At 39.7% G+C, this 16992-nt stretch overlaps 1 protein-coding gene across 6 annotated transcripts in view; it reads right to left on the bottom strand.

The window, feature by feature from the left end:
* Positions 1–167: 167 nt before the first annotated feature.
* Positions 168–16992, bottom strand: part of FNDC3A (fibronectin type III domain containing 3A) — a 122484-nt gene continuing 105659 nt past the window's right edge. For all 6 annotated transcript variants that reach the window (XM_071551572.1, XM_071551562.1, XM_071551583.1 and 3 more), the window contains 10 exons: positions 16234–16352; positions 14024–14129; positions 12988–13163; positions 11836–11949; positions 9027–9176; positions 8660–8943; positions 6783–6992; positions 5298–5464; positions 4598–4725; positions 168–2659 (listed from right to left, as the gene is read on the bottom strand). In XM_071551572.1, the coding sequence (XP_071407673.1) occupies positions 2345–2659; positions 4598–4725; positions 5298–5464; positions 6783–6992; positions 8660–8943; positions 9027–9176; positions 11836–11949; positions 12988–13163; positions 14024–14129; positions 16234–16352 (1769 nt within the window). In that variant the 3' untranslated portion in view covers positions 168–2344. The remainder of the gene's footprint in view (positions 2660–4597; positions 4726–5297; positions 5465–6782; positions 6993–8659; positions 8944–9026; positions 9177–11835; positions 11950–12987; positions 13164–14023; positions 14130–16233; positions 16353–16992) is intronic.

Here is a 16992-nt window from a genome sequence, read left to right as displayed (position 1 = left end):
CGCGCCGTGCCCGGGGAGCGCCGCTGCTGCCCAGCCCCGCCCCGGCCCGGCCCCGCAGGTACCGCCCGCCCCGGCCCGGCCCCGCAGCGAGAGAGCCGGGCAAGCAGGGATGGAGGGATGGGGGACCGGCGGCGCCGCTGCGCGCACATGACTGAACACCAGCAGCGAAAAAGAAGGTACTTTTATTGTCCACAGACTCTTAAAGGTACTTTGCTACATCGTTTTATGTTTTTTTTTCTATCAGACTACACAGATTCGTCTTCATGGAGCCCGACTTGTACAACCATAAAGTGATATGTTTGGTAGTGTATCTATAGCGTTTTAAAAACTTTAGAGTTTCTCTTTTTATTTATTTTTGGAATGTACAGTATATGAGGTAAAATTAAGATTACATTAAAAACTGTCTTCAGTGCAGTACTATGCACTGAGGCTCAAATGGCAAATACACTATTAAATGACTATCAAAAATAGGAGCTCATTTGAATTTTACTATGAAAAACGTAGGTCACTGCAGGTTACCTGCAGTAACAAATCTTACTGTTTTAGACATTCAACCGTAAGAAATCTCTGGGCTGTGACACGCAACCTCATTTGCACTGCCAAACATGGCACTTCTAAGGAGGGTCTAGAAAACATCAGGTATTGTGGAATCCTGCGGGAAGGGACCAGCCTATACGTACAAATGACAAATTTGAAATAAAATGTAAACATACAGTACATTTTAAAGACATATCGTTCTTGCCACGTGGGGGCCAAGTTCTTCGCCATTTCTTTTTTTTTTTTTCCTTTAAAAAACAAAACTCAGCAACATTATTCTACAGCACAGATCGTTGGACGTATAAACAATTACAACACATGCCCGTTCTAAGATAAGAGAAATTCTTCAGAGATCTTCAAAGCACAAGACAGAGGTTCCTTTTTTATTATTATTAAGACTGACAGAAGTGTTTAATACCATTAAAAATGCTAAACTGAACACAACCGGAAGCTATTAATAATCCACTATCTTGTAACTCAAATAAATTAAAATAGCTAATTACAAAGTGTATAACAAATAACATAAGTGTGATGAGACAAGAATTTTTCTTTTTTAAAGATAAGTTTCACTACAAGCTTTGTGTCACTGGCAATCATTGACATCTAGCAAGATGTTCAATGGAATACTTGTTAAAGTTCTGGTCATTCAAGAACTCACAAATGCAAGCTCACAAAACATTGATGAGTTATGCAATTGCAAAGTGCTCTAATGCAACATTAACTACATGCAATCAACAATTTGGTACAGTATCCAAAGAGACATTACATTAAACATTAGGATTTCAAGAAAAAAAGCAGCTTTAAGTTTTCTGGTGCAAATTACTACACTTCATCTTCTGATTTGGTGCCCCAAAGAAAGAAAAAGGAAAAATAAAGAACGAAAGAAAGAAAACAAACAAAAAAAGGCAGTGCTTGTTTCTTGTGGATATGGCAAGTGAATGCTGGGGAAGCAGCAAAAATTCAATAATGAGTTTTACCTCAAAAATCTGTTAACTGGCCAAATCAGAGGGCACAGACATCGGTATAAACTGCATCCAATCAAAGGTCAGCTTCAGAAATGTGTTTTGTAATTTAAATAATAAGTCTAAGAAGTTCTCTCACACCCTCCCTTCTATATTCATAAGAAGTAAAAGAGGCATTTTTGTAAGTAAACATCAAATCCTGGGGGTAAGATAACCACTTGTGCCATCTCCTTGTAGTCTTTTGAAAACATCTACTTGCAGCGAAGAACTCCACATTTATCAGATAAGAAGCTTCCTTCATGCATGTTCTTCCATCCAGTTTGTTATTTGCTGCCTGAGAAAAGCCCCTTCTGTTTTTCAGCTTAAATCCTGCTTCCCAAATAATTAAGACAAATGAGGAGGTAGAAATACAGCGCTAAATTGCTTTCACAGCATCAGATTAATATTGTATACAGCACAAGTTTGTTAGTGTAATTTTTAAATGCGATCTACACATTCTTCCCTGTTATTATAGCAACCCTTGAAAGTGTGGGCCAGGAAATCATCTTTACATTTGTATTTACTGGTCAAACCCTTTTCATTAAACACTGAGTGCCTGCCCCATAATGAGCCTGTACTGCAAGAAGGCATATAAAGAAAAGATTATATTTCTGTGGCTTGCATTCTTAATAACATGTGTCAGCCTATACCTATGAGTAAGCGTTTTAAAGTGGCTGAAAAAGTTTGCATCAGTCCCAATGCCGGTGCTAAATGCCTGTTTTTGTAAAAGCAAGAGAACAGAATTACTTTTAGATTAAGAGAAAGTAAAATGTAATGGGCAGCATTATAAAATAGATCTATTTTTTTCACTTTATGACGAAGTACTGAATGATAACAGCAATCAGAATGGAAAAGATAGCAAAAAGTGCAAGGATGACAGCAGCACACACTTGGTCGCTCTGTGACCATTGTGTCCTTGTGGTTTGCACAGTGTCCTTGTTGGTGCTTGCCGGTGGTTCAGTCCTCTGAGAGATGAACAGCACTGGTGTGCTGTAGGGGCCCACCAGGTCCTGGTGACCTGTGGGCTCTTGGCACTGTCGAATGGCACATGCGCGGAAACGGTATTCACAGTTGAGCTGGAGCCCTGTGTACCGGAACGACCAGTCCGGACCCTTATAGATCTGGCAACAAAGGGGAAAGAGAGAATATACATCAAATACAAACTCCCATATATGTATGTACCTCAGTATGGTTTTGTTTATGGTGAAGGTAACTGTGAAAACAATGACAACTCATCAGTGTTCTCACCCATGCAAAGAAAAATGGACAGAAAGCTCAAACACACAATTTAAATGCCAGATAAACTCTCCCGTCCTTTTGGTCAAACACAAAAACTAGTTTATTTTATGGCATGATGAATACATGCCAAGTAAGCTGTCAGAAGCCCTAGTGTTAAGGTGTTTTAGTGACCACTTATAATGAGATGCAATATACAATACTGTATCATGGAATTTTAGGCAAGCTAATTCATTAAGTCTAATCCAATGCAACATTGTTGTAGTTGTGATATCATGTACTTAAAATATTATAATTTATCCCAATAAACACAGCATCTATCAGGAAGGCCACAAGGAGTACTGTGACTCTTAATTTCATCATATTCCCAAGACAGGTAACACTTATGAGGATGTTCTCAGTTGGCTCGGTAACATGAGGTCACAACTCTTCAGCACAGAGTGCCTAATTCAGTGAAATCTAAATGCTGGTTTCTCAAATTAATAAATTTGCAGCTGGATAAAGGTCCTGTGAAAGCCAACAAAAACTCATGTGGGTGCAATTATAGGTACATCAATAGGTGCTGAGCTCTTAGGTGGGTAGCACAGTACAATTTGATCTCTCTAAACCCCTTCACCCTCCCACCTCTCAATACCTGGATTTGCTTTATTTAACTGGTAGCAGGATACCAAAATACCACATCATGCAGGGCCTTTCCCTACAGTTACCATACTGTTGGACAATCACAAATGCAAACTACTGACTGTTCAATGAAAGAAGGAGGAGATCCTTTCTGATTCTGCTGTTTGTGGCTACTCATGGACTTAGGAAGTCCTCTGACAGCCAGGCAGCTGGGCTTTACTGGAATCTACAACCTAGAGACTTTTCTTTCTGAGGCAGGGCAGGTCACTGGAAGTGCAGCTTCCTTAAAATTCTGCTGATTTGGACCATGTGTTTGGTAGTGAGCAAACAGGCCACTGACACATGTCCTACTCTAGCTACTGCGGGGCCAGCTGGCAGGGGTTATTGTCCTCAGCTGCTTGTCCTTCTCAGTGCCGTGCCAGACAGAAGTTGCCTTCCCCTCAAATGTATTTGCTGGGGTATTTATTTAAAGTATTTACATGTTTTTTTTCCTAACCCTTTTAAGAGCTTAGACTGATGTATATAGCTCAAACAGCACATTATTAACTTATGGAGGGAGCAATGACATGAACAATCTGGATGAGGGAGGAGAAGAAGAGAATGAAGTTTTGGCAGGGAAATGATAGAAAGCAGCTCAACTGCTTGACCTTTGTAGTTACAGCCTGCCCTGCTACTGAAATGGTCCTATGGTAAAACTGAATTGTATTAAAGAAGTTTTCTACAACTGAATGTCTGAATTGCCTAAGTAGATGGGCTTTCCTCTATGCAGTTCTCTGCAAAGAAGTATGACTTGAACAAAATCAAAGCTTTTATAGTATTGTTCACTGCCTTTAAACAGCTCCTGGTGAAAAGAGAATGCTTCAGTCCTTTTCTCCTCAGTCTCAATTACATACCATTGGGTAGAAGGTTTCTTTTTGTCAACTTAATGCATGACCTCCTCACCACCTGAGATGTCAAGCTGTATTTAGTAAACACTGGTGTATCCCAGAGAGGCTGCAACTTACTGCAGAATTTATATCACTTAAGTCTCCTTTCTAGGTGATGATGGGTTTAGAAGATACTACCTTATATAATTTAGTAACAGAAAGTTAGCATGACGACTAAGAATATACTGGAACACAATCTTTACTAAACTAATTTTACTGAACTAGTTATCACAAATAGTAAATGAAGACAAATAGAACAACTTACACACATCATACCTGTTTGAATTCCGAGTCTTTTCCCACCATGACCTGAAGACAGTAGATAACTGGATCACCCTTCATGGGCTGCAGACCCTCCCATGTGATTTCACAAGTGTGATCGTTTATTCTCTCTATTCTTGGTGCTGAAGGAAGCAAGCACAAAGGTGACAGCTAGCTCAGCTTTCCCTGTCACATACCATTGTATTGTAGTGACCTGTAAAATTCTATATTCTACCTGCTATTCTGTCTCGGAGAAACAAAAGTTTCAGATTTAAATATTTTCTTCCTCCAGTGTTTTCTGGAACAACAACTAACAAGTCACACAGGTCTCTATTGCTAGTTTAGTTAACATCCAAGAGAAAGCACGGAAAATGTGTGCATCATATTAAAAAAAAACCCCAAACCTGCAACACTTTAAATTTTTCTAAACATACTAGGAAGCATTTCCACCTCAACTTACTGTAACAGCCTGGTCACTCTCTCCTGGTAAACAGGGATTCTAAGTACAAACCTTCTTATGTCAATGCATAAATCCTGAGTCTTTAATTTTTGGAGTGAGTATTTTAGGCAATTACATAAAAGGAGCATTCACTCACTGTCCCTACCTGCACTTGCAAAAGGACTTAGCATTCTCAATACCCCCAAATACAACATAATACCAAAACCAACTTGCTATTCTCCCATCCCCCCAGTGAAAAAAGAAAAGCACCTTTACCTTTCAAGGCAGCTGGAACAGATTTGGGAGTAGTGAAAATGTATTCTTGAGAAAGGGGACCTTCACCAGCTTCATTACATGCCTGAATACAAAATTTGTATGATGTTGACTCACTGAGCCTTTGAACTTTGTATGTATGACATGGTCCTCTGTATAAGGATACAAACCTGAAAATGGAATGAGTAGCTTATTTTGAACAGAGAAAAGGACTTCCAAAGTAGCTACAGTATTGTCTTGAAATCAGTTCTCATAATTTCTCAGAATCCAATGAAAAGCCCAGAAATGTTTATTTCTGAGTTAAACAGGGTTCTGGCTACTATAAAACAGTAACCATGGCCAATTTTTTATTTCTCATGTCTTTGAAATAAAAATCTCTTGCACAAAGAATACTATAGATTGTCTCTCACTAAAAAAGGTCCTAAGCACTTTAAGAAACTCTTCTGCACTTGAAACAATGGCAAAGGACAGCAGTTGTGTCTCAGTGAGCTGCACACACTGCCTTTGTTCTTGGCCACCTACTCCTCCAACATCTTTAGTTTTTCAAAATTAGGTAACAGATTTTAGCTTTTTGCTTCTTTGCGACTCTCCCTTCTACACCTAAAAAAAGTGCCAACTGCTCTTGTACAGCATTGCTGGAGATGGGCTCACTCAGAGTCACACTTGTAAGTGCTCACCAAAGTCCCTTTCTGAGGGAAAGGGACACTGGCCAGTCTCCTTCTTGCACAAACTGATCTTGGCAGCTCTTGTTTGATTTTCAATTTTGGTATCCCCAGGACACAGCACAGATTTATCTCTTCCTGTAGGGGTTGTCATTTTCTTTGACTTTTTCTTTTCTTTTAAATTTAAAACAGATGGTACCTGCACCTGACCTAGTCTTTGGCAATGGCAATTAATGTTCCTTTTCCTCCTTACAGCAGAGCAATGTGACCTAGTAGATCTATTTTGTCTCACTGTCAAGCTAAAGCTGCTCAGAGATTCAGACATGGTACAAAGTGCAGCAAGTACTCCTCATTTTACCATTCAGGCAAGGCTATTTGCTGTACCATCTCAGCTTACATTTGGATTTAATATGAGACAAGGGATCCCTCAAAATAATAGTCTGTGATATTTTCCAATAAAATAACTGCATATAAGGCAACAGAGAGTAAAGAATTTCCCCTTCCAATATTAAACATATAAATCCACAAAACTGATTAGGCTTGCTCCTTTGACAAAATAGTTAACCAAAAGTGAGAGAGAAAAGTGTGTTGGTACAAAACATTGCATTAAACTCTTCATATTGAACTGTAAATGAAAAACAATGAAGTTTTTAATCTTGTACTTCCCAGTACAGAACACCAGAGCCCTTCTTGCCTTGCCAGATGAGACGACCTCCTGTGTCTGTTGTACATTCAGCAAAGCATACGGAATTCTGCCCTTTGCTGTCACCTCCCAAGCATCAGACCACAGCGATACAGGGCAGACTAAAGCGAGGCCAAAACCAACCTTCCATTCTTATCCTCCATTTGAAGGTGGTACTGAATGGAGTCAGCTAATGCTTTTGCAGTTCCCTCTCCCCACTTCAGCTTGAGAGTCTGAGAACTGTATGCAGCACATTCCAGGCGAGGGGGGTCCGGGGGCAGAGGCTTTGTTTTCAGTTTTATGGTGTGGCTGAAAGGACCCGCTCCGAGACTGTTTAGGGCTTGAATTCGTACTCTAGTATTTGGAAAAAGAGAGAATAAATTAATTAAAATTAGATTCTAAAAAAATAACTGGTAATTTCCACTATTCGCATTAAAGAGAGAATAATGGCATGTTCTACAATGAAATCTTTTATCACTATCATGCTTTGATAGACTGTCATGAACATGCAGGAGCATCACTTTCCTTACCACATTTTAAGGAGCTGGAATAATTAAAAATATTCAAAACAAATTCGTATTAGTGAAAAGATGCAAAAGCTCTATCAGCTAACTTCAAGAGTGGTCCATCTTCCTGACCCTGCAGACCTTGTACCAAATTTTTTAATAGCCACATTGGAAAGAGCAGGGAAGGTACAAAATCTCCATCCCCAAAGAGGGGAGGTGGAATCTTTGAGTGTTGTGTCAGGTGAGTTCAAGGGTGACTAATTGAAATTTTTATGGACTTTTTTGGAAAGATCCTATTCATGTGAAAATAGTGATGATGCCCAGCCACCTCTCTTGCTGTTTCCACCAGTAACACATCTCTGGGTACCTGCAAACACAAGCCCTCTTGGGTCTACCTGGAAAGTGAGAGGGGGAAACCAGAAGAATTCAAAGGACACATAGCTGAGGGGTTTGTAGAACTTGATACTTAGGAACAAGTGTTTGTTTTGGTGTGTTTTGCGGGTTTTTTTATACTCCATGAGAAACAATGGTGGCATTAGGTTTACAAGTAAAAATTAAAAAAAAAATTAAAACCTAAACATATTTATTTTTGAAGAGAAAAAAGCAGAGAACAGTCTCTACATATCTCACAGGTACCCAAAGAAAACAAAGTGTGTCTAATTTCATTTTGCAGACTAACATTTGCTTGTCCAAAATAGTATCTAGGTAACTGGAAAAAAGTAATCACAGTAATTAAATTCTGAAACAATCAGCCACACAACTACAAAATGTGGAAACACAAATGTTTGTGCAGGCTCAAGAATAAGTATTTCTCCTTCACTAATGCTAATTTATTGCAGCCCAGAACTAAGGTTATTATATGTAATTTTTTATTTGCAGAGCTGACATTCTATACAAAAACTTCTGTGGGTAGAAGTACAGAAGTACTAGAACAGAAGCTTCTCTTTTTTTCAGTCTGTTGACACAGAGAGCAACAGTCCTTCAGATCGCCAGCATTATTGTTAAATAATTACAAGACAGAGAAACATTGTGGCTTATATCAAGCATTAAAAAGTAATTCAGAATTCAGAAAACTGCACAGCCAGATGATATCCTAACTATACCAAAATCAGAGTGGGCTTAAGCTCTGACTTCAGTGGGACTGATCAGACTGGACATGGTCCTTCCTTGGATGGATTTCATCTTGTCAAACACATTAGAAACCACCAGTTCAAAAACCAGTTATCCATCTGAATACATAATGTGAATTCAGTTAACCTCACACATTAACCAGACAGATACAACAATACTACAATAAACAAACTAATTGTTCTTGAAAGAAAATAAAAATAGCACAGGTCACCTATTTATGATGATCATCATTACAAAGCTTCATTTTGCTCTGTGACTGTGCACTACTAATGCTTCTCTCAGAATAATAATGCAAACAATAAAGAAGTACCAGGAAACAAACAAATAATGCATCTGCTCTCGTGGAAGAAACAGTAGGCTGTCAAGCAGCTGTGCATGGCATACCTGTAGGTAGTATCTGGCTGTAAGCCCTCTATGAAATAGGTCAGATCCTTCCCAACAGTTATTGGCTGTTTATCTCCGAAGTCTATGCTGTAGCCAAGAATTTCAGATCCATGATCACAAGGTTCTTCCCAGCTTATAGCAAGGCATGTGGAAGGAGAATAGTGTGGACTTTCAACTTCATCTTCACTCAGTCCACGAAGACAGGTCACAACTGCAGGTACAGAGGCTGGCGTCATACATGCCACCACTTCACTGAAAGGGCCTGCACCGGCAACATTTACTGCCTGCAAATCCAAAGCAGACCATGTTTTTATGGCAGGGTCAATGCCTGTTTCAGATTTCACTAACAATAGTTTTACATCTTTACCTGAACCCTGCAATAGTATATAGTGGCAGGCAAAAGCCCCTTCACTTCACAGTTGAGCCCAGGCCCACAGTAGGAGATTTGCATGCATCCTTCCACACCGCCCCACTCCAGTCGATACTCCGTGACATCAGCTCCATTACTTACTGGAACCTTTAAAATGGATATAAAGTTGGAAATTTAATTTCATTGACTTAAAAAAAATTAAAAACAACCAAACTTACCACATCTATTTTTTTCCCTGAGGAATGTTACACTCCCATTTCTTTGCTGATTTTTAAATCAGTACAATACAAATAAATCAGAATATGTTACTGGCCTTGGGTCACCTATACTTCAAACACACTATTTATTGTTGCAGAGACTACTCCTTACAAAGCAATTGTGATTTCAATTGCTTAAACACAGGTATCATTTAGCAAATGGCATTTGGCTTTGGATCCTCAAGAGTCAGGGGCAAGACATGGTCTTCTTGAGAGGGTAGTGAGTTTGCCCTGGCTGGGTGTGTATGTAGGGATCACAATATGCAAAAGCACACTGGTGTGTCTTCATCTTGCACACTAAAGGACTTCTCCTTTGGAGCTTATCATGGCTCTCGTGCATGGAAACTATGTTGTGAGCACAGTGTGAAACAGAAAACTCTGCACTCCATCTTTTCCTAAGAGTTGTGAAACAAATGGGAGAGACATGTAAGTAACAACACAGAGCTGGACTGAAGTGCCTGCTCAAGTAGCTTATTTTTCCTCACTAGCTGCCCTAGGAATCCAAATTTAGCCTCCCAGTTCTGGGAGTTGAATGGTTTTAATACCTCTTAGTTTGAAGTACAGCTAAAATCACATATACCAGTGTCAGACTAAGATATGAGACTACAGAAAGGTATCAGCAGTCAATGAAGTAATAAAATCAACCAAAAAGCCAACCAATTTCTTAGATTGTGAAGAAAACAGAAGAAAAATCCTGATGCTCTTTTGTAGTAAATATTCCAAGACAGCAATCACACTAAGGTACAGCTTTTTTCCTTTACCCTTCTTTTGAAAGAGAAGTATTGTCTACTTTCAGCATTAGTCTGTGTGAGGATAAGTGCCTGAAAACAAACAGCATTTCAAAAGATAACATTTGATGCTCTTGGTTTGTGATTGATAAGGAGCCCCCTTCCCTTCTCTCCTTTACAATGAGATGTGTTTGGTGAGAGGGCTAATGCAGCTGTGGATGGCTCTGCCACTATCAGGGAAGATGGAGTAATTTCTCAGTGTTATTGCTGTTGCTGCTGTAGATGTGATGGAGTTCTCCTTAACAGAAGTAGGGGAATCCAAGCCAGTGAGTGTGGGGATGACAAAATATTGGGGGAGACATTTGACAGGGTGAGGCTATGGCTATCAGAGGAACTTCCACAAGCAGAATCTGATACAAACTTCAGAAGTTCTAAAAACACAATGGCAAGCACAAAGTCCTGTACTTGAGTTAAAAGGGTACAGACTGAGGAGCAACCTTACCAAAAAAGAAGGTGTGTGTCTAATGAAGGCAAACTACATGCTGGCTTTATTAGCAAATCAGCTGCAAGAAGGCTAAAAGGAGTAATGATCCCCCTCTAGTCAGCACTTGTGAGGCTACATCTCCAGTACTGTGTCCCGTCTTAAGATCCCCAAAAGGAGATGGACATTGACATAAGGGAGTAAGTCCATTGAAGGATCATGAAGGGGGAGCACAACACACAACAGAAAAGTAAGGCTTATTTGACAGCAAGATGATAAGGCCAAGGGGAGATCTTACTGCTGCCTAAATTACTTACAAGAAGGGCACAGAGATGATGACAAATTTGTCTTGAAGGTGGCACAGGGACAATACAAGAGTCATGACTTGCAATAAAGGATATTTTGACTAGACATAAACAAAAATACTCCTACAGCATGAGAGTTTACCCAGACAGCTCTACCAGGCTGCAACATCTTCATCCCTGGAGATAAATAAAACTTCACTGGACAAGGCCCTGCCAAACCTGACCTAAACATGAAATTACCTCCAATTTGAACAGAAGGTTGAACTAAATGACATCTGGAGGTCTACTTGTACTTTAATTACTGTGTGATTCTATAAAGCAGACATTTAACATCATTATTCCTACCTCAATGTTGTAAGAGGTTTTTTTCAAAAGTCTTTGCCCTGGAGGTATTTAAGGAGTGCTCCTCTGACGTACCCAGTAGGAAGCACGAACACGGCCTCTCAGGTAAAATAATCTCTTTTTCTGTATTGTTCTCTAACTCAGAACGATCTCAAGCCTCTGAAGCCTCTGAAAAGCTGTGTTTGAACAGTATTCCCAGATAGAATCTTTCTTTTTACAAACTTAATTTTTATCTATTGCATTTTTTTAATCAGATATCTAAATACTATGGGTTTATAGGAAGTCTGTGAGGCTTTTGCTACATTATTACTGATGTAATTATATAAAATTAAATCAGGTTATAAAACCAACAAATGCACAACAATTTATGTTGATATATTCTCTATGAGGAAATACAACTACATCAAAGAAAAATTTTAAGAAGAGACTGCATCACTCAGAAATGCAGAGCAGCAGTTGTGGCAAACCTCTTAAACAAAAGAGCGCAGTAAGATCTCAAGTACCTGCAGGCCACCAAGTAGCAGCTGTCATGTAATGGTGTGATGAATGACTAAGGTTTTACCTACCAGGTAATGGATAAACAGGTAACCCCATACTTACAAATGGGACTAAAATACAGTATGAAGCTTTAAAAGCTGAGCTCAAAAATGTAAAAACAATCATGCTGGGATAGGTGTAACATGGCATTCTTACCTCCCATGACACCTGGGCACACGCAGCAGATCTGCATGTCACTTGAGGGGGCTTGCACTGATCTGGTGGTCCAGGTGCTGTAGTTATTTCACATTTTTCTGAGTAAGGTCCAAACTATTAAAAAGGAAGTTGTTACAACTCAATTGTAAAAACAAAATTACTATTAACAACAGCCTGAAACTTCGTATTACTTGTTTATGAAATACATTTCTGTGGATCATGGACTCAGGATTTATTTAACTATGCGACTATTCTCCAGAATAGCTGCAAGACTATTCTTCATTACAGCAAATACAAGGTGAATAAATTTGACACTTCAAACTCTTGGGCAAACAGAGAAGTGCTATCCAAAGCCTTATTTTGAAGTTATACAATGGCTTCGCTGCAGTGCCTATTTATATCTATCTAAAAGAAATAAAAGATTCAAAAACCGCTGAGCTATAAATCATTATTTGGCGGGGGGAAGGATAAAAGTTAGGACAATACTTTAAAACCATAAGCTGCAGACCTCTCCACAAACACTATCAACTCATCCTGATAGTTTTTTATGAAGGTAACATTACTGATCATTAAATGTAAGCAGCCCTGCCTCTGTCTTTAAATTAGGACGTTGGGTACAAGATTAAATAAAGCTCGTTCTATAGCAACAATTGATTTAAACACATTTAATACTTCAAAGAGGGAGAATAGTCTTGTATCTGGTAGAACATGTACTCAGAAGCTAGACTAAATAAAAAATTTGTGAGTCAGGAAATACTATTGTGTTCTAGAACACCAACTGCTGTAAAAATAAAGGTCACTCAATTTACAAAGCTGTATACAGAAAATGATTTGTTACCTGACTTTACACGAGAATACTATAAAGTTGTAACAGTGCTTTAATAAAATACTTTGCATTTCCCAATCATTTCCCAGTACTATTATTCATATAAGAGACATAATTAGCTATTTCTCCTGCATCTAAAAATCCCCCTAATTATAAACTGATGTGCAATTGTCTGTTTCCACATAACAATAAGCTACATGACTCAAATAACTCTACATTAGGAAATCCTCATTTTAAAATTACTGTTACAGGCTCATTTGAAAGAAAAGGTCCTTAACAGTGATTACAGTCCCTGGAACTAATTTCATTTCAGACTGCCTCCTTACCCCAGCCTTGTTAGCTGCTCGCAGTCTGAAGCTGTATGTCCTCCCTGGAAGAAGGCTGCCAACTGTGCATTCAACATCAGAACCTTGGTAAACCTCTCTGTGCTCACTGGTTTCTGTCTGAAACATTTCCAGACCATAACAGGTAACAGGTGAACCACCATCTGCCTGAGGTGGTCCTGAAAATAAGGAAGAAAGAAAATTTTATTCAATTTTAGCATGCAACATAGTTGGACCCCTTACAATCACTAACAGAGATCATTTAGCAAACAGCATTTGGCTTTGGAGCCTGTGGTAGTTTTGGCTTTAGTCAGCACAGGTCCCAGTTTAGGCCTCAGTTTTTAGCAGGCCTCAAAGGATGTGACACAGATTAGAGGGGACAGGTATCATCTGACTTAAGCAGCCAATGAGGTATTTCATATCATCTGACATCATCAGGAAGTGTCGGGGAGTATAAAAGCAAGGAGGGAGGAGTCTCTCTCTCTTTCGGTCCATGCTTTTGACCAGGAGGGTTCCCGCTCCCTGACTTCTGAGATTAGGCCCTGCTGCAGATCTGTGTGGTTGTTTACCCAGGGAAGTTAATTTCTCTTTCCCCCTTGCTGGGAGGTTTCCTTAGGGGAGGAGGTTTGGCTGGCTTGGAATTTCGCTTGTTAGCCTGGGTGACCTCGGTGAGCCTGTTGTTGTTTTCTTTCACTATGTGCTATTTCATATTCTGTGTTAAGTTTTCCTCTTCTCTGTATAACTATAAAAACCTCACCATGTTTAAAGCCTCGTTTCTGCTGCTTTCCCTCACTCTCCTTCTCTGGGAGTGGACTTTTTGACTGGCTACCAGGCAGTTGGCATTTTGCCAGCTCAAACTATAACAGCCTCAGCAGTCACTGGCAAGAGGTGGTCTTCCTGAGCAGGTAGAGGGTTTGCCCTTTGGGTGACGGTGCAGGGATCACAATATGCAAAAGCAAACTGCTGACAGTGTCTTCATCTTACAGATTAAAGCACTCCTCCTTTGGAGCACAACAATAAGCTGTTGTAATAGAATTACCCCAACGCAGCTGAATCTCTCTTGCTCTTGGTCTACCCTGTAGCCTTGGAGTCTGGCATGGACCAGGAACCACTGCTGGTGTTTGCACCAGTAAACAATCAGATGCCTACAAAGGAAAGACAAGATTAACAAAGTCATATAGGTCAAAACAAGCACTATCAATTATGCCACAAATAAAGGCAAATACTTGAGACAGAAACAGGATCTTCCCTTTTTTGAACTACCTCTTCAAATATATGAAGATGCTTAAGTGATCTGGTATGCATTTCTTAGAATAGCTACATAAGACACGCTACAGTAATCACACAATATGCAAAATTAGCTTTTGCTTTTTGTTTTGGCACACATGCAAAGGGTGGAATTGAAAACATGGTTAATTATCAGTACAGACCTAGTGTAGATGCTTGACTTGTTCAATGAAACTCATTCTCTCTTCCATAAGCTGCAGTTTAATGAGTTCTAATGCCTTACTCTGAGGGTTGCATACTTTCTGTACAAGAACCTCTTGGAAAGCACAAGTGGGCAGAAATGGCAATCAGAAGAGAGTTACAGAAATTGAGATTTCACTTTTTCATTGCTTAGTAATACTTAATGTGCATCAAGCTTCCCCCTCTGGCTGGAAGTTTGGGCAAAAATGCACAGCTTAATGACATGCAGCAGATGGCACTGGCTATTCTGAATGCAGAGACAATGAGGGGTTACCAGTCTCAGTGTGATACAGAGCAAAGTTGGCAAGACTAAGTTTACAAAAGAAATGCATCTCAGAGTCCGTTTTCCCAATTGCTTTCTTCCTATGTTCAAGAAGGAGTGGATTGGAGGCTCTGCTGGTTTTTTTTTGTTCCCTTGAAATACACTGTTGCACTGAACAACTGATGCTACTTAAAAAGCAGAATGTTTCTCAGGAGGCGCATGTACATGGCAAGCGACAGAGGAGTTATTTACATCTTTCATTACTGATCTTCTGTTGATTTCTGACACCTTCAGAAAGCATCAAGACTTTCTGAAAGTTATTTTGCCTTTGGTACTCAATAATTATTCAAATAATGGAGTTGGGCTGTGGGGAAGCAGGCTGGCAAAGTAAAGTCTCTGAAGACATGCACTTGTGGTTTGGTGACTGGGAAACATGCTGCCTGTACAACAGCAAGCTGAGCTACGGTAATAGCGAAAGCACTGCAGCACTGAAAGAGTCCAGATTTATTCGTAAGACAAGGGGGCTGTGATCAAGATTATCTTTGAAATAGACTTCTGCCTGGAGGAAGAACACACATATATTTCATATAGTAAGGGGGGAGGGCTAGGTAGAAATGACTAACACTAAAAATGCAAGGGTTTAAGATTTTCAGGAGATCAGCTTGACACTGAAGCTCTGCTGGAAGTCTGTAGAGAACCAGGGCTGACTTTCTTACACCTGTTGCTGAGAAGGGAGAGGAATACAGCATGACATTTTGGCGCTGGCAGCTAAACTTCACCACAGAAGTGACAGTGCAAGTGTGTGTGAATATATGAGGGAGCATAGTATGGCACAGAAAATTGCTTGGGAATATTAAAAACAAAGGCAATGTAAATATTTCAATTGTGCTTGAGATAGCATGGGAAGAGACTATAGAGCACAATCCTGTAAAGCCTCCTCCCCTGCCTGCTGGGCTGACTTGGCTACTGAGACAAGGTACTCCAGTAACCATAGGGAAAACATTAAATGCACAGAACCACAGAATCTCCCAAGCTGGAAGGCATACACAGGCATCATCGAAGGCCAACTCCTGGCCCTGCACAGGACAACCCCAAGAACTACACCATGTGAGAGAGTGTTGTCCAAATGCGTCCTGAACTCTGTTAGGATTGGTGCTGTGACCACTTCCCTGGGCAGCCTGTTTCACTGCCCTGCTTACACTGCTGTATTGGGTTAGGCCTTAATAAATGACATTCTATCAACATATCACAGAGGAAAAGAAATAGGATCTGCTTCTGTAAATAGAAACAATCATGTTAAACAAAATACAGCATCAGAAAACAATATTCACATTTATTTCTTCAAGAAGTGAGCAGAAACTTGAAATACTGTGCATTAACACTGGAATTTCTTTGAGGTTCTAATTATGGCTATTTTGTTAGGCACTTCTGCACAATATTTGCTTCTATCTATCTACTGGACCAGATTTTCTTAAAGAGAGAGAGAAATTTTGTTTAACAAAAATATTAGCTCATATTACCATGCTTTGTCCTCCTTCTCCAATGCAATACACACGCAACCGATAGGAAGAGCCAGGATTTAGCCGGTCACACACATGTTCCCTCGCAGCTCCGCTGTATATCGTGTCCCATTTGTTTCCTGAAAGTTAGAAATAGGTGTGCAATGAACCAGGGTGTAATCTGTCACACTTCAGTACCAGCCACAGCAGGTATCCTCACTTCACTAACTAAGTGTGCACCTGATGTTTATAGGAAAAGAAATTAGGACTCGCTTTGAGTTTCACAGAAGACCCAAAAATTTCATAAAGATAGTTTCCTAGGTAAATATGTGTAAATCCGCTCAAGTGAAATAGCTTCCTTATTTGGTATTGACCTTAACTAGAAGAAAACACATTCAACATCATAGCCAAATAAACAGGAAAGATACAAAAGCAGCATTTTCCACAGAAAAGAAACTTTTAATTACAACATCATTTTGTAGGCTGTAACTGCAGTTTACAATTGATAAAGTTTGTTATTGTATTTCTACATGGCCCAGCAGCATCTGAAATACTGATTTAATTTGCCCAAATCAGAAACTCTTTTGTTTTCTCTCTCTAAGAGATTAAGCAGGGAACTTGGGGACTTTTAATTAAGTCTCCAAGAACTCAATACGTCACAGAATTTAGGGGACTGGGAATGAAAGGTAATACACTTAATTCAGCTCACTAAATCTGCATGAAAGGCTTGGGTGCACCATTCCAAAAGTGACTTAGCGTGAACACGTGATAGAGTAAGGA

Source organism: Pithys albifrons, chromosome 1 (assembly GCF_047495875.1).
Source record: "Pithys albifrons albifrons isolate INPA30051 chromosome 1, PitAlb_v1, whole genome shotgun sequence".
In the NCBI taxonomy this organism is placed as follows: domain Eukaryota; kingdom Metazoa; phylum Chordata; class Aves; order Passeriformes; family Thamnophilidae; genus Pithys; species Pithys albifrons.
This window is presented reverse-complemented; position numbering and strand designations above follow the sequence as displayed.